This window comes from Eucalyptus grandis, chromosome 1, assembly GCF_016545825.1.
Source record: "Eucalyptus grandis isolate ANBG69807.140 chromosome 1, ASM1654582v1, whole genome shotgun sequence".
Lineage (NCBI taxonomy): Eukaryota > Viridiplantae > Streptophyta > Magnoliopsida > Myrtales > Myrtaceae > Eucalyptus > Eucalyptus grandis.
In genome coordinates, this window is record NC_052612.1 from 45,621,304 (window position 1) to 45,639,254 (window position 17,951).

Sequence of the window (17,951 nt, forward strand, 5' to 3'; positions counted from 1 at the left end):
AATTCTAATGGTAAATAGATATGAAGAACCAACTTGAACCCACCCCGCTGTAGACGCGATAGTTCGGACATTCCCCTCTCTTCCGATTGGGGGATGTTTGAGTCACCGCAGTCGCATTTGCGTGACTTAAGCGCGGCACCGTGGGAGGTGGATTCCCGCGCTAGCATCGCCTCGGGTTTACGTTGCCGGCTGTCGGCTATACGGTGGTTTCTGAGTCATCAAAAGAAGAAGAAAAAGAACCAACTTGATATGGGAGATTTACGTAATTTGACACTTTATCTATGTCTATAGGAAGAGACCGACTGGATGTTCATGATTTACCAAGTAGAAATTACAAATGCCTGAATCATGAATTCTCAAATAATTTCAAAATCCCCCGGTACATCCAACAAGCCTGACGAGAACAAAATCACAGAAAAAACAATTATAAACCTTTACATAGTTTTTTTTATAGCACTCAAAACGCCTCTCAAATTAAGCTTATAAGCAAAATAGGTCGAGATCCCGTGTTTAAACATTGTCTCATCTTGTTGAGATGCACAACAGAATCTCGATGTCTCATCCTAGAGAAATCAACAATAGAAAGCTCAAATTTGAATTTATAAACATATCTAATTGAATTGTACTTCATTTGCCACCTTGATTCTGGGGCCACATCCGACAGGCCGATTTATAATTTCACCACCTTTCTTGCATGATTTGGCCACTTTTGCCATGTGTTCCAAGTAAGAGTAATCCTAGGTATACGAAAATCAGGGTGCTAAATTGATATATTAAGTAATATGACAGATTATAAATCAACATTTGGACAAGCAGGACAAATTTTACCTATAACAAAACTCTATCGCATTAATCAATAGATGAATATAAAAAATCGATGTTAATACCCATCCTGCCTCGCCCTAGATAAATAGTAACATGCTTCCAAGGTCTTGAACAAATCAATCGAAACATGGCCTTCTCACAAGACTACCTCATCCCCCTCGCCCTTTGTCTACTCTCCCTACTCTTGATTCGAGCCCTCCGCGCCAAAACTCGAACGGGGGGTCGCCTCCCACCGAGCCCGCGGTCCCTCCCCGTCATAGGCCATATGCACCTCTTGGCTCCGATCCCCCACCAAGCCCTGCACAAGATTTCCACCTCCCTCGGGCCCTTGTTCCTCATCTATATCGGCTCGAACCCTTGCGTGGTCGCCTCCTCGCCAGAAACCGCCCAGCAGATCCTTAAAACCCACGAGTCATCCTTCCTCAACCGCCCCAAGATGGCCAATGCCGACTACCTCACCTACGGCTCCTCCGACTTCACCTTCGCCCCGTACGGCCCCTACTGGAAGTTCATCAAGAAGCTCTGCATGACCCGGCTCCTCGGTGGCCCGACCCTTGACCACCTCCTCCCCGTGAGGAGCGAGGAGATCGGCCGGTTCTTGAAAGCAATGTTCGAGAAAGCCGCGAAGAAACAAGCGGTCGACGTCGGGATGGAGCTCATGAAGCTGACGAACAATGTGATATCGAGGATGGCCTTGAGCCGGAGGTGCTGCGATGATGAGGACGAAGCCGACGAGGTCAGGACGTTGGTGAAGGAGATGTGCGAGCTGGCGGGGAAGTTCAACTTGTCGGAAGCGATTTGGTTTTGTAAGAATTTGGATCTGCAAGGGTTTGGGAAGAGGTTGAAGGATGTGAGAGAGAGGTATGATGAGATGATGGAGAGAATCATAGGAGAGCATCAGGAGGCGAGGGGAAAGGGAGGAGAGAGAGTGAAAGATCTGCTTGACATTTTGCTGGAAATCTATGAAGATGAGAGCTCGGAGATTAGGTTGACCAGAGAGAACATTAAGGCCTTCATCATGGTAAATCGACATTTTTCGCATCATACTAAAACATTTTTTCTGATTGGTTTTATGAACAAAGTGACATCCATACATTTAATCATGCCAGTTCAGCTATTTTATATGAATGTTGTCTTCATGCTATACAAGACACGAGGAATAGAAACAATGTTGTATACAAGACGTGAGGAATAGAAACAATGTTGTTCTTTTTTTCGGTTGCACCCTGACAAAAGTGTCGTTCTTTTTCAACAGAATGTTTTTGGAGCCGGAACTGATACATCCTCAACGACAATAGAGTGGGCACTGTCGGAGCTCATAAACCACCCGGACGTCATGGAGAAAGCGAAGCAAGAGATCGACTCCGTCGTGGGAAGATCCCGACTCGTGTCCGAGCTGGACGTGCCGAACCTCCCTTACCTTCAAGCCATAGTCAAAGAGACGCTCAGGCTCCACCCAACAGGTCCACTCGTCGCCAGGCTCTCGACGGAAGACACCGTCATCTGTGGCTATGACGTTCCGGCGAACACCCGGATCCTCATCAACGTGTGGGCCCTAGGTCGGGACCCGACCCACTGGGAGAACCCGCTCCAGTTCTGGCCCGAGAGGTTCATTCATGGAGAAGGGCTGGATGAGAAGGGACGCCAGTTGGATTTGAGGGGCCAGAACTTTCAGCTGTTGCCCTTCGGGAGCGGGAGGCGGACTTGCCCCGGCGCTTCGCTGGCGTTGCACTTGATTCATACCGTGCTCGGGGCTATGATCCAATGCTTCGACTGGAAGGTTGACGGGTATGTCGGCATGGAGGAAGCGCCCGGTTTGTCGCTGCCCAGGGCTCATCCCATCGTGTGTGTGCCCGTGGCTAGGATCGATCCATTGCCGGTGCCGGTGAAGTGACATGAAGCATTTCTACTTCTGTTGATTATGGCTTATGTTGAATGCATATTTTGGTTGTTTTTTTAAAAACATATTTGTCCAACTTCGAGTTCACGTTGCTTCGTCTATTCCCCTATTTGAAATGTAATCTGATCCATCATCAGTTCATGTTAGTTTGTCTAATCAGCCTTTGTCCAACTTTCTACAATAATGTTACTCATAATAAATCGGTTTATAAGATTAGTGTACTATGTTAAATTATCGGTATATAAACTCATGCAGCAATGCACCAATTCGTTGAGCCAACTATTGGACTGGACTGGTAATCTTAGGCCATGTTTCTGTGATTGGGGCGAAGATGCCTACATGACAATCCTATTAAGAGCGTTTCAGTGTGCAGCCCTCAAAATTTAAGCCGATGCGAACAGAAGTTATTTGGTCGTTTAGCATTTTGCTCGACTGTTGTAGATGGCCAAACTTATCAAATCTGGTATGACTGCAAATGTACAAATTTGGCCGAATCCTAACTTGATCAATTATCCGATGCTTGAAACATGGTTTAGTATTTCGTAACGTTATATTCATGTTGACACCTGATCGTAAATCTAAGCCTAAATATGAAGAAGTTAATGTCCCAAATCAATCATGACAATACACTTAAACTATGAGGCCCGCTCGATTGAATGCCTAGATAAGCCCATAAAGGTCATAACAGTACACCTAGCCCATGAAACCCACAAAATGGAAGAGCTCATTGCTGGTGAGTTTCCAATGGACATAGTTCATGTGAAGATCATGATATGTAGTGACAATCCATTGACTTGAGATATGAAAGAAAATTGAGGTCTGAATCATGTAGAATTCAATCGACCAAGGGATAACTTAGCTAAGGATCAGAAGCAATTACAAATTATCCCGAAAGAAGCGCACAATTTAAGAACTAGTTATAGATTCTTGAGAAGGAAAATCATGATGCACAATAGAATAACTTATCAAATATGCAAGAGGAATCAAAGTAAAGACATGCACTTGTCTCTAACGCGCATTTATGACAAAAAAATACATAAGATAATTGGGATTAGATTTTGCTTAAGTTTGAATTTGGAATTCAAATTAGATGCGGTTTCTTAATTCTTGTACTCGTCTTAAAATATAAAAGCTTATATTTTCTCTTAGCACTTCATTAATTTCTATTGAGAAGTTTGTCTTTAAATATGTCATCGAGCAAGCGTGGCGTCCAATAATGTAACTTATCTGTTTTAATTCAACATAAGTCCTCTGCAAATAGTTTGTTTTCAATTATTTTCCCGTGCATTGTCTTAGTTTTTAGAATTCTACAAAGTTCCTTGAGGTTGGCATATTATAATCCATTTGGATTTGATCGGAAGTTAGATTTAGTACTTTCATTGACCATTGATCATCTGCTATTTATGTTTTAATGATTGAAATCATTGAGTTTGTGGTGATCATAACTTAACAAAAACACACATAACAGCTTATTAAACTAGTCAGACGCATGGAACATCCTCCTCTTAAAATAGTTATCACTTGCAAATGCACGCGATCTTCAGCACCCCTCCAATTTTTATTTCTTTTGATTGTTTTTCTAAGTATCACTCACTTGATTCCCATGATGTTTTGAAGAAGTCCTACTCCTAGGATTAATTGCCATATTAGTTCGGAGCACTAGGCCGGCCTCTCTTCTTGGCGCCAGAAGGAGACCAAGTCCTAGTGCAAAAAAGTCCAAACTGAACAAAGAAATGTCTCGCCCCTCGCTATCGACAATGAAAGGCTCTGAAAGGAACCACAATACTAACAAGACATTTAAAAACTCCATCTGCGCTGTGTTTTTTATGCTTTGGCACATTCCCAGGTTACACGCCAACGTTGGTCCACACGAGACGGCCAACGAGTGGAATTTTCCTGTTCTTTTCATCCGAAAACTCAAAGGGCAAAGAGACAAACTGCAGAAAAGTGACAACATCTTGCCGATCCTAAGGATACCATCCTTGGCTAATTCTCAGAGTAGCTTCTGACTTGGTAAAAGCTCCCATTTCAAGACCTAAAGATTTGCAAGTTAACGATACAAGCTAGACCTTTTGATTTGAGTTATCCTGTGAAGTATAAAAGGATGGCTCAACAGAATCATAATTTGCAGAGGAAGATTGATAGACTATGCTTTGACTTTGCATTTAGTTTTAAGGGAACTTCTACATGCCTAGGTTCCAAGGTTCTTTTATCACCAGAAGGCTTATCCTCTTCGGCATTTTATGTCTAAAATATTAGGGCTCCCTCGTGATTAGTGAACCTTTAGGTCTAGTTTATATAACCCTAATTTGACAAATCTCCATTGTTGATTCTCAAGCAACCTCCCATGGCTGACCTCCAAGGCTACATCCTCCTCTTCCTCGTGTGGGTAGGCTCTTTCACCCTAGTCCGAGCCATGCTAAACCGATACCGAGCCTCCTCTTGTCTCCCTCCAAGCCCCTGGTCCATACCGATCCTAGGCCACCTCCACCTCCTGGCTCCAATCCCCCACCAAGCCCTCCACAAGCTCGCCAACCGCTTTGGACCCCTGATCCACATCTGGCTTGGCTCCGTCCCCTGCATCGTCGTCTCCTCCGCTGAGATGGCCAAGGAGTTCCTCAAGACCCATGAGGCCCGCTTCTCCAACAGGCCTTATAGTGCCGCGGTTGACTACCTCACTTACGGGTCACAGGACTTTTCATTCGCACCGTACGGGCCGTACTGGAAGTTCATGAAGAAGCTGTGCATGTCGGAGCTCCTGGGCGGTCGGACGCTGGACCTCCTCCTCCCAGTCCGTCGTGAAGAGATCAACCGATTCATTGCGTCAATGTTAAAGAAGGCCGAGGTAGGGGAAGAAGTGGATGTGGGAGCAGAGCTCGTCAAGGTGACCAACAATGTAATTTCAAGGATGACCATGAACACGCGGTACTCAGACAACGACAAGGAGGCTGGCGAGGTGAGGAAGGTGGTTCAGGAGGTGGCTGAGCTCACTGGGAAGTTCAATCTGTCGGACTTCATCTGGTTCTGCAAGAACTTGGATTTGCAGGGGTTTGGGAAGAGGCTCAAGAAAGTGAGGGACAGGTTTGATGCGATGACAGAGAGGATCATCGAAGAGCATGAAGAGGCCAGGAAGATCAGGACAGAGAGAGGGGGGAGTGAAACGGCCAGAGATTTGCTTGACATTTTGCTTGATATATCAGAGGACGAGAGCTCAGAGATGAGGTTGACCAGGGGGAACATCAAGGCGTTCATCCTGGTAAGTTGAACATTTCTTTTTTTAATTCCCACAAGCTCAGATAAAGTATTCTCTAATGGAAACTACCTTCCCATGAATCATGGAATATAAAACTAAGTTAATTAGCTGACTTTAGCACCTCTAGTTTCTTTGTAAAAAAAACCGCATTGACTGATTAGCCTCATCAATTCGACCATAAATATATGAAATACGAACTTGCATATATCTTTTTCAATTTTTGAAGGACATATTTGCGGCGGGGACTGACACGTCAGCGATCACCACGGAATGGGCCCTGGCGGAGCTAATCAACCACCCCGAGGTGCTTGAGAAAGCAAGGCAAGAGATTCACAGTGTGGTCGGGAATGCCCGGCTGGTCCAGGAATCGGACTTACCCGATCTCCCCTACTTGCAAGCAATAGCGAAAGAGACGCTGAGGCTCCACCCCACAGGGCCAATCATCGTGCGCGAATCGTCCGAGGCCTGCACCGTTGCAGGCTACGAGATCCCTGCGAAGACCCGGCTCTTCGTTAATGTGTATGCAATCGGGAGGGATCCTAAACACTGGGAGGACCCCCTCGAGTTCAGGCCGGAGAGGTTCCTGAGAGAAAACAAGGCACATATGGACGTGAGGGGTCAGCATTTTCAACTGTTGCCCTTTGGGAGTGGGCGGAGAGGGTGTCCTGGAACCTCGCTGGCGCTTCAGGTGGTGCAGACGAGTTTGGCTTGTATGGTTCAGTGTTTCGAGTGGCGAGTGACCGGCAAGGTGGACATGGAGGAGGGGCCCGGGCTTACTCTTCCTAGGGCTCATCCCCTGGTTTGTGTCCCCGTGGCTAGGCTCGATCCGTTCCCTTCGTTCTGATGATCTAGTCGGATCGAATCAAGAAATTGGAATGCCTTTCTCGTTTGCTTGTTTTCTCATGAGATTGTTGGTTTAGGAATCTATTTACAGCATACCTTGGGTTGCATGCTGCACATGGAATGCTCCTAAATGTACTGAACAGCCTCTAGCAGATTGCGTCAATAGTAAATTACAATTACGGCAGCGACAAGTTATTCAAGTAATAGGCATGGTGACCACTTCAATTGTATGGAATCACTTCCACTGCTTCTCGAGTGAAATTGTTGATGCAGAAATAGGTGAGAGAAGTCGACATGTATACTGTTCCAAGATTTGACCCACAAGCAAGAAATATAGAATTTGGAAAGATCTTTTCCTTCGAAAATGAAGTCAAAGCTATAGGGAAATCAAATTGATGCACATTGTTTGCATTGATTTCCCAATCAGAGAACATAAATAAATCAACCGCTGGCGTAACCCCAGGCATTGGAATTCTTTAGAAGAACCTTCATATATCACATTCCTTCCAGTCCATATTTGTAAATGTCGAGGTTGCCTATAATATCTGCATGACCAATCCTTCAATTTATGAGATTTGGGAGGTTTGTAAGCGGGAAATTCAATTTGTGTCTAGTGAGTTTTAGTATTACCATCAGCACTACACTACATTCTAATTAGACTTCCGGACAACGCCTTAATCCACTCAGGGCCTAGGCCCATTTCCTTGGTTGGGCTGCTCGAAAATGAGCCCCAATCCATTGTGTAAACGCTCCGAATTAGAATGTCAATCTGGCAAGGATGTCTAAGGAAAAAAAAAAGAAAAAGGATGGGCAATCACTTATTAAGCAACTCGAACTTCTAACATGGATTTCACTTCCTGCGTAGGTTAGCTGTCTATGACAAATACCGACACTGTAAATCACTATTGTTAATTACTGTCAATCTTATAGAATTCAACAATCATTGTGTTATTGAACAAAAAAAATTTGACATCCAAACCCGATACCTCATTTTTTTTCTCTATTTCTTGCCCAACAATCCTTTTCCAACTCAATTTTTTTTTGTTAAAGCTTTCGGAAATAAATTCGTACGTGTTCCCGTACTCAAAATTAATCCATCAAATTTTGCACGCATCTAGTTTAAAACCTCATTGTGTTATTGAGCAAAAAGAATTTGGCATCCAAACGCGATACCTCATTTTTTTCTCTGTTTCTTGCTCAACAACCCTTTTCCAACTCTTTTTTTTTTCTTTAAAGCTTTCGGAAATAAATTCGTATGAGTTCCCGTACTCAAAATTAATCCATCAAATTTTGCACACACTTAATTTAAAATCTCATTGTGTTATTGAGCAAAAAAAAAAAAAATTGGTGTCCAAACCCAACGCCCCATTTCTTTTCTATTTTCTTGCCCAACCACCCTTTTTGGAAATAATATTAGGTTGTGTTGGATGGCATATCATACGACTAGTGAAGATAAATGGAAATCGAGACCTACTCATTTTTTGAGGGAATAGAGATTTACATGCCATTGAAATATGAAAGTAGATTGATAGATCAACTGTTACATGACATCACTAGGAAAAATGACTACAGACACATACTTGCGAATTGTGAAAAAAGAACGTCGATACGAGATGTTGGACCTACTAGATTATAATGTAAAATAAGTTAGAAAGAGTTGGTTGGCCGTGCTTCTTTTCCAAAGGAAATTCAGTTCCATCCACATTTTGCAGGTACAGATGGTGTCTTAGGCCAAAATGAAATGGTTTATGAACTACTCACAATTGAAAATTCACTTAGAGGACTTGATATTGTGAAAGCAAAGAAGGACAAGTAAGAATACATAAATTGCAAGATGTAGAGCTGTACGGACGGCAAGTTTAAGAGGATAAACTGTTTTTCCGTTTAGTTTTCGTATTGCTCCTACGCAACTCCTTTTCATTTTATTTTCCACCTCTAATTTGATTTAGTGGAAAAACTGAATGATAAGTTGCCAAACGGGCTAGCTAAAGGTTTTTCCTAAGAAAATTAAAAAAAAAAAAAAAAATCAAACTAAAATGATCACAGAAGTCGCTAATTATTTTGTCTCGCGAAGAAAGTTGGGGCATGTGTACTCTTCTAGGTGGCCCGCCATGGGATTGCCGGGGGCCAAGATAAGCTTACGACCTTTGCTACAACTCACTAACACCAAACAAGACAATTGGCAGCTTTAAGCAATCTGGACATCCACATGCTATAAAGGAATTGAAACCTTATATCGTTCAAAAATCGGACTATGTACTACTATACTTGAGATTCACGAGTGTCGGTTTCAGAGATGTCATGAATGCATTTACAATGGTGGTTGTTTATTCACAAGGCAAAAAATCAAAGTAGACACTCTTCCTATCTCACCTCACTCATTTCATCTTCCTGCCTCAGCTAGTTGAATAATCAAATTCTTAAACCAAGATTATTTCATCTTTGTTCAGCAGAAATGAGGACTGGTGGGCTGTTAAATGGTGCAGCTCGTTTTCGGGGCTTAGTAATCCTTCATCCATGTGATTGCACACTGGATCGGAATCGGTGAAGAAGTCGTCTACTGCAGCTAGAGATTTTAATTGCTGAGTGAGAGATGAAATAGTCTTCTGGCACTCTGCAAACCGGCTAGCAGCGACTACTAGCTCTTGCTCCTGTTTTACATAACAAAACTAAATGAGAACTTAAGAAGGAAACTAAATTCAGACTAAGTCATGATCGCCCATTTAGCATGAATAAAACATTGGTAAGCTGATCCTATCAGATAGTCGATGGTGTCAGCAAGCGCAGTGTTGCTCGAAGCACCACAACCCACAGAAAAAACAAAAAAAAAATTCGCCTAGCATGAGCATTTTCTGGTTAATTTAGTTTAGAAGCACCCCATCGTAGCACCGTAAGTGCTTTTTAAGCTCAAAAATTACATTACATCAAAAGTCAAGTGCTTTGAAATTCTATATTAACCTCTGAATGTCTTCAATGCTATAGTGAAATTTGAGATTTGTTTAGATTGTGCCCCAATCATACGGTTTGAACTAATAAAGTACAAGATGTTGATGCGGCCCTCCTGTTTCTAACATAGCTATATGTCAATATGAAGATCAAAACCATGCTGCGTCATTGGAAAATAATCATTTCATCTTCCTTGAGATGGCTATAAATAAATAACTATTCACCCGGGAGATTGAAGTCATATCTCATAAAAAAAACACCCAAATCGAGATGTTCGACACGGATGTGAATGTAAAAGAGAGGCAGAGAGGCATCTCTCTTTTCTCATGTAGATGGAACTCACTCTACATGCAACTGTAACATTGCCACTCAAAATGTAGCAGCGGGTTTGTCGGCAAACTTGATAAATTATGTAAAAGGAGCAATACCATCTCAATAATTTATTCATGTTATCATGCTTTCCATTAGATATAGACTAACATCCACAAGCCATAGAGAACTAACCTGCTTTACTTTTAGCTGTTCATCGAGACAGCCACACGCCGAAGCTCGATCTCATGCTGCAGCAGTCGGCATCCCTTTTCATATTTAGATTTTCATCCTCCAGCTCTTGACATTTTGCCTCATTTTCAGCAGACAAAGCACGCTCTCTTTCAACCTCTTCTTGTAGTAATTTCACATTACGGAGCAAGTTTTTCATCTCCTCTTCAACATCCATCAGTCTTGACTCTGTTACTTCCATCCTCTCATGGGTAATCCTTGTTTCCTCCTCTGCAGCTTGCTTCGATTTTTGTGCTGCAGACAACATGTTGTTGAGTTCTGTCATTCTCATCTCAACCTCATTGAGCTGACTCCATGAAGTTTCAAGTTGCTTTTGACATTGACTTAGAGCCATCTCTAGCTTCTCCTTTTCTTCTTCCTTCTTCTCTAATTCCTCCTCCAGCTCTGCCGTTCTATTGATCATGGCTTCAAGCTCAGATTTGAGAGTGACTTCATCAGATCTGTTTTGATCCGTGAGCGAGTCCCATTCCATGGCTGCGGCTTCCACTTTCTCGCATCCGGTAAAGGCGCAAGCCTTTCCATCTCCAGAAAATCATCCATTAAATCAAGTTCTCCTGAAGAGACCATGAGATTCTTTCCGAAGGATTTCTCTTTCTTAAAATGGTCGAGTTCGGTTATTGAGAGCAGATGCCCATGACTCGAGTGGCATGGCTCACAATCACTTGGCTCCAAGCAACTAGCTTTCTCGCACGTCATTCTCAATCGCTAGCAGCCTATCCCCTACATCGATTGGCTATCAGTGAAGGACTCTACACAAACCGATGATGCAGAGAAAGACTTAAGATCGTTTGTCGCACTTGCTTTACGAGATATGGCTCTGAGTCTGCGGCATTCAGCTTCCAGCCTAGCTACCTTCTTTATGCTCTCTAAAAGCTGTTTGCTGGCTGTTTCGCACGCTTGGGTGCTCAAATCACGCTCAATAATCCCGAGTTCTAGCTCCTCCGACATAGAAAGGACTTTGGCTTTGAGGGCCACATTCTTTTTTCAGCAGCATCAAGCTTAGGGCTGATATCGTAACATATAACCGAAGAAGCTTCACTCTTGGCTGCTTGAAGCTGGGCATGGACATTGGAAAGCTTAGTCTCAAGCTCGGCCTTTGTTGATTCCCACTCACGAGTTTTCTTGACCACAGCTTCTTGGATCTTCTGCTCTTGCTCTTCCCTCACCTGTCTGAGCTGCCTCACACATTCCTTAAGTGCTCCATCAAGATGACTGATTCAATCTTCTAGTGTCGAGTTCCTTTGTGTTGCAGCCTCCAGTTGTTTCTTTAGCACCAAGACTTCATTTTCAGCCTTCTCCCATCCTACCATTGAATATCAGAAGGAAAAAACTTACGATGAAGTACATAAGCACAAAAATGCAAATCCGAATGCAATGTCAAATAGATTTAACGCAGGAACGGTTGAAGTAGATGTCATCCTCAAAGCTGAAACTCCATGTGATTTCACTCTTGCTCTGATTGAAAGCTTCCAATCTTCTTACCCAGACATTAGTGCTTAATTTCGGTGCAATTTGTGTAGTATATCAGATATTTCCTCCCTCCTACATTCTCTGATATCTTGTTACTATCCTCATTAATTTGCTACAGCTTTGGATATTAAATGCAGACATCGAGAAACTAAATCATTATGCTATGGTTACGGATGATGCTACAATACTATGAGAATACTAGAATACTATGGACTTTTTGTCGTCCAAGATGAGAATTTCCCCATCATCAGCAAAAGGAAATAACTGAATAAGTATTGCTGGATCGGCGTCACCATTTTCTGCGATGCATGGACTTGGCTTACTCACTGACGAAAATGATGTGCCCATGTTATGAGAAAAAGAACATGAATCACCATTCCGACAACCCTGCAAGTCCAATTACACAATCAATTAATGAATTGCTTGCATTTTGTATGGGAGAATAAAATAGCAGAAGTGATGAAAGCAAGACTTAGGGGCATATGTAGAGAGTGTGGCATGACTTGGACATAATCAGCTACAAGTACACTTGAGCAATCCTAATACCAGCTTCTCAATCTCTTGATAAGGAGTGACCAATTTAGGCTCAGAAGCCTCTAATATCTTAGGAGGACTATATGCAAACAATCTCAAAAGATACCGCCGTTTCACTTTCTTCCAATCTTCACTAACTACCTGAATAACAGCAAGTCAACAACAAGTAAGATAAAGCAAAACCTAACGCAGATGTATCTATGAACCTAAACATTAACATGGCACCGAATTCTACTAAGTAGAATCCCCAAAAAAAAAACGAACCTTCGGACGCACGGGCGTCGGCAGCATCCGCATTCAGGAGCAGGGGGCGCTTTGCGGAGGAAAGAGAGAGAGCGAGCAGAGTGACCTTCGCTCGCGGAGAGGGAGGCCAAAACACGAGCAGGGGTTCGTCGGTGTCGGGGTCGGGGGTGACGGACTCCGACGCCGACGGCGACAACCGGCGGAAGGGCGTCGGCATCGGCGGGGGGCGATGGAAGCAACCAGCTTCTCCAGCAACCGCCTCCGAGCCTTCCGTGTGTGGGGGTCTCGCTCGGCGGGCGACACTCGCCGACGTTGAGGGGAGCTCGAAGAGGCTGCTTCTCCTCCGCGTGCTGCATCTGCGATGTCGGGAACGCCGGAACGAACGACGGAGCAGAACGACCCCGAAGAAAGAAGTGAGCGAGCATCTGAGAAGGGGAGGCCATAATGTGGTTCGTCAGCGACGGTAGGGGAAGTAACGAGCGCGGAGAGAAAAGTTCAGATTCAAAATTGCGAAAGGGAACAAATGGAGAGGGACGTGCGTCTAAACGGCCGTTTTCTTTCTCTAACAAAGGAAATAGAAAAGTTTCTGCAATAAATGCTCTGACAGGAGAGAGAGTGTGCAGGCTAGGAGGAGAGAGGGCATCGGCAGGCTAGGAATAGGAGAGAGAGGGGAAGAAGGCAGAAGACACCAAGTGGGGCCATCCCTCCACATGGCATCTCGTGAGTGGCCGGGTACCACGCTGACGTGGAGGTCCCGGACCACCCAGCACGCTCTTGAAGAGGAGGAGAGACAGCAAGGGGCCCACAATTCCACTTGGCGCCGCGTGAGTGGTCCGGGACCACGCTGACGTGGAGGTCCCGGACCACCCAATATTTTCTCTCACGAGACTCTCTAGTCTAGTCATTCCCGAGTGCTTTGCAGGACCACTGATAATTACACATCGCCCTGGGGCTCGCGTGCTCGTCGCGTCGCGTCTCGGGTGTGCGTTTGTCCGACATGGGGGTGTGGATGGACCAGATGAACGACAAAAGGACTGGACATGGATAAATAGGGGCCCACCGCTTCGTTTTGCTCACCTTCGATGACGGACTCAACTTGCCCGTTGGTTCGACTCTGACCCGTCTCTTGGCCACCCAAATTATCCATAGCCCTCTAACCCATCACATCAGAGTCCAAATCTTGAAGCAACGCGTGTTTTTCATCGCTCTAAATCTTGAAGGAACGTGTTGGTCATGCGCGAGCATGAGTTCGAATGAGATGGAGTTTCAGTTCGTCCTTCTATCATGCCAGGAAATTTAGGGGTGAAAAGCTAGCGAGCTTGCGCCTGATTCGGGACGCTGGAGTTAATGCACTAAAGACTTAAGAACCAATTGTGAGGATGTCATGTACTATAGACTTGAAAGAGATATCCCGATTCAAAAGGCATTTTATTTTCAATGTCCGATCAAGTCACGGTAATAACACGACCGAAGTGGACAAACCGGTTCGCTCAAACCTTAGAGCATCAGCTAAGCTGAGTTCTGTTTTCACTTGCAGCTATCGAGAGGAGCACCGCACAAGCACCGGTTATGGAAGTACACTGTGTCATCAAAGCTTTGCAGCCGCCCGCCCACTGGAATCTCCCCGCACAGCCGGTTGTAGCTAACATTCAGGAAATGAACACTTTCCATGGCCTTCGGAATGGACCCGTAAATTTTATTATGGTTCATATAGAGGTACGTCAGGCTCTTGTTAAACTTCGCCTTTGACAGGTCAAACTTGAACTGGTTCCTTGAGATGTCAATGTAGTACGTGCTCTTGTTCCTCCCGAACACCAGCGACGCGTCCCCCTGAAGCTTGTTCCGAGAAAGGTCAAGCTTCACGAAGTCGACGCCGGCGAAGGTCGCCGGGAGCTCGCCGGAGAGGCTGTTGTGGGAGAGGATGAGGTAGAGGTCGTTCCCCTTGAGGTTGGCAAGGGAAGCTGGAATCTTCCCAGTGAGCTGGTTGCGGTCGAGGTTGACGTAGCCGAGGGCGGGGATGGTGGAGAAGGAGTCAGGGATGCCGCCGGTAAGCTTGTTGAAGGAGAGATCGAGGTAGGTTAGGTTCTTGAGCTGGCCGAGGAAGGAGGGGATTGGGCCGGTGAGATTGACCCAGTTGATTCTCAAGAATTTCAAGTATTTGAGCTTGGTCAAGGACTTTGGGATCGGGCCGGAGAAGTTCGAGACCTTATGGAGGTTGAGGTATTGGAGGTAGGGGAGGTCGCCAATGGCGGAAGGGATTTGGCCGGTGAGGTCGGCTTGGAGAAAGAAGATGGAGATGACGCGGTGGGTCACCTCGTCGCACTTGAGGCAGTACCAGGAGCAGCAGTCGGTGTCCGGGTCCCAGGAGGCGAGGTGGTAGGGGTTGTGGAGGGCGGACTTTATGCGGAGGAGGACTTCCTTGTCCTCTGGGTGGCAGTCCGTGGCGGAGGCGGGGTGGAGAAGGGAGAGAGCGAGGAGGAGGAGGAGGAGGAGGAGGAGGAGGCGGGCGGGAGACATTGTGGAAGGCAGGGGTGGCGGCGACTCTTGGATGAGCGAGGAAGGAGGCGTTGGAGAGTAGCATTTATAGGAGGAAGTTGTGCGTGGCGACACGGCAAGTAGCATTTATGGAGGAATTGACTTTCACTTTTGATTTTTTATCGATTCATTTTGGCTGTAAACTTGTTGAATTGATATTTTGACTATTATCTTATGCAAAACACGACATATTTTAAAAAAAAATTCACATATGGACAAGTATATATAGATTATTTTCAATATTTTTGCAACTTCCAATAACTTCATTTTCAATTTTTATAGTGAAAGTCATAGTTTTGAGTAAAAATTATTTGTCTAAGAAAGTCAATTCTGAGCCGTTTTAATGGAAAATGAAATAAGTACTTGTGAGTTGTGATATCTAACACATTGTTAAGCCACCCAGTACCGCCATTCATTTACAGCTATCAAGAGTAGCACCGCGCAAGCAACGGTTATGGCGAGTAACCAGAGTTCTACAACCGCTCTCCCACCGAAATCTCCCCGCACAACCTTTTGTAGCTCAAGTTCAAGAACTGCAGCAGCAGACCCTTCATCGCATCTGGCATCGCCCCCTTAAATCTTGTTACCGTTAATGTCCAATCAGCCACGTATTGCTCTAGCTCAGCTCCACCTTCGACAGGTTGAGCTCAAATAGGTTGCTCGAGATGTCAATGTAGTTGTTCAGTCTTGTTCACCCCAAACAGCCACGCTGTATCTCCCCGCAGCCTGTTCTAGGACAGATCGAGCTTCCTGAAGTTGGTCCCAGCGAAGGTCGCCCGAACCTCACCGTAGAGGTTGTGGGAGACGGTGGGACATTGGTTGGTCGGGGTTAAAAGCAAGTTGGGAGGATGTGGCTTTGACCTTAAAATGAAGTTTGATCTGTAGATTCTAGGTTAGAAATTTCTAAGCTGGAAATCAAGCCTTTCTCAAATCAGCAGCCATCAGCCCAGATGGGATCATTTCATCTGGGTCATCACATGAATTTTATTTAACAATCCAAAAATCCCACTTCATAAATAGAAAATTTCTATTTGTGTGATCGAAGATCCAGCTCTTCATCTACGTGTGAGCGATCGGGAGGGATCTTAAACCCTGGGAGGATCCCCTTTGTTGGAGAAATCCTCTTGAAGTGTTTTGAAGTTGACAAAACGTTTCCATCAGTCTAGTCTAAAGGCTTGCAGACTCTGCTATTTAAAGTCTGAAGACCTCCGAACAGCCAGACTCAAGACTCAAAGTCTATCCTCATTGCCAGTTTCTAATCCGTTGAAGAAAGGCTATCCAGAACTAGATGTTTCATTAAGGATGTGGCCTTATCGACTGGAGAAGATCTCTTGGCTGGATATGACATAACGGAATCCTTTATTTGATCATAATTGATTCGAAGATTAAGGATCCGATGATTGGCAAAGTATATTTGGAAAGTTCTACTTATGGAAACCAAGATCCTGATTGTATGGGCGAACATGATTGATGGGCTATCGACATATTCCTTTAATAGCTCGAATGATCTTCCTAATTGATTCCGTTCAATGGGTAGATTGGAGGAATTCCTTTGGTAAGTGCCAACGGGTATGATGGCATGAAGGAGTATATAAGGAAGACGTTCCAGTTGTTCGAGTGTGTGCACGATAGAAGAATTCCAAAGTCCAAAGCTCCTTGTTCTTAGTCAATTCATTTGTTGAGCAAAATCGTGTAAACAAAAGAGAGTCTATATTCGTGAGAAACCTTGAGGAAGTGTGGTAGAACATCTACACTGTGGAATCAAGGAAAAGCTGCGCTGTAACTTCTCTTTTGTTCATAGTGAAATCCAGCCGGTGGGCTGTCAGTGGGGAAGAGTGGACGTAGGCTTGGAATAAGCCGAACCACTATAAATCTTGTGTTCAATTTTCTCTTCCCTAACCTTTACTTAACTTTGATCGTATTTTCCTTTCTATCGTTTGCCTAGAATCGCTTCCGTATCTCGAGAATTTGTTTGTGCACCTATTCACCCCCCTCTAGGTGCTTATATTAGCTATCTCAATTGGTATCAGAGCTTGTGTACTCACTTTGGTTGAAGTGTTTTACTTCAGAGTTAAAGATCCATGGCTAGTATGTTGGCTCCGGGGGTTGGTAAAAGGGCAAAGCAATACCATACCACCTTATTTTGATGGAAATGATTACAACATATGGAAAAACAAGATGAAAGCGTTCCTAAGATCAAAGGATTCTCTAGAATGGGACGTTGTAGAAAAAGGAATCATTCCTAAAGCTGCATCTGTCTCGAAAGAGGAAAGATGCTTTGAGTCTAGCGAAATGACTCGGGAAGAGATAATCAAGAGACAAGCTCTTGATGCAAAAGCAATTTATTCCTTATATTGTACTTTATCCCCTCTTGAATATAACATAATATCTTCTTGTGTTACAGCTAAAGAAGTCCGGGATAGATTACATATTACCTATGAAGGAACCGATCGAGTGAAAGAGACTAGAATCAACATTCTCCTCGGTCAATATGAAGCCTTCAAAATGAAACCAGGAGAATCTATAACTAATATGTTTAGTCGTTTTACAGAAATCGTGAATGGTCTTGAAAATCAAGGTCAACCAATTTCTGATCCCATGAAGCTAAACAGGCTACAGCGTGGACTCTTCAAGGATTGGAATCACATAAAGACCTCAATCAGAGAGACCCAAAGAATCATACCACTATCTGTTGATGAGTTGGTTGGGACTCTTCAGTCTTATGAAGTGGAACGAATCAATAAAGACGAAGACCTTAAAGGTAAGAAATCCATTGCATTAAAATCTAATGATGATTATGATGTTACAGATTCTGAAGATGATATGGATGATGAGGAACTT

At 44.2% G+C, this 17,951-nt stretch overlaps 4 protein-coding genes across 4 annotated transcripts; 2 read left to right on the forward strand and 2 right to left on the reverse strand.

The window, feature by feature from the left end:
• Positions 1 to 952: 952 nt before the first annotated feature.
• LOC104445584 (cytochrome P450 93A3) lies at positions 953 to 2,881 on the forward strand. The gene is made up of 2 exons (XM_010059488.2): positions 953 to 1,846; positions 2,081 to 2,881. The coding sequence occupies exons 1-2, from the start codon at positions 953 to 955 to the stop codon at positions 2,717 to 2,719; spliced, it is 1,533 nt and encodes a 510-aa protein (XP_010057790.2). The 3' UTR covers positions 2,720 to 2,881.
• A 2,191-nt stretch (positions 2,882 to 5,072) lies between these two features.
• LOC104445594 (cytochrome P450 93A3-like) lies at positions 5,073 to 6,822 on the forward strand. Its single transcript, XM_039299724.1, has 2 exons — positions 5,073 to 5,981; positions 6,205 to 6,822. Exons 1-2 carry the CDS (start codon positions 5,073 to 5,075, stop codon positions 6,820 to 6,822), a joined length of 1,527 nt encoding a protein of 508 aa, XP_039155658.1.
• A 2,305-nt stretch (positions 6,823 to 9,127) lies between these two features.
• Positions 9,128 to 11,653, reverse strand: LOC104414682 (filament-like plant protein). Its single transcript, XM_039299729.1, is given in 4 exon segments — positions 9,128 to 9,472; positions 10,309 to 10,795; positions 10,843 to 10,965; positions 11,286 to 11,653. Coding segments are annotated over 4 exon segments (1,194 nt in total). The 5' UTR covers positions 11,639 to 11,653; the 3' UTR covers positions 9,128 to 9,241.
• A 2,449-nt stretch (positions 11,654 to 14,102) lies between these two features.
• Positions 14,103 to 15,117, reverse strand: LOC104445605 (polygalacturonase inhibitor-like). Its single transcript, XM_039311785.1, has one exon. The coding sequence runs from the start codon at positions 15,090 to 15,092 to the stop codon at positions 14,103 to 14,105; it is 990 nt and encodes a 329-aa protein (XP_039167719.1). The 5' UTR covers positions 15,093 to 15,117.
• Positions 15,118 to 17,951: the final 2,834 nt, after the last annotated feature.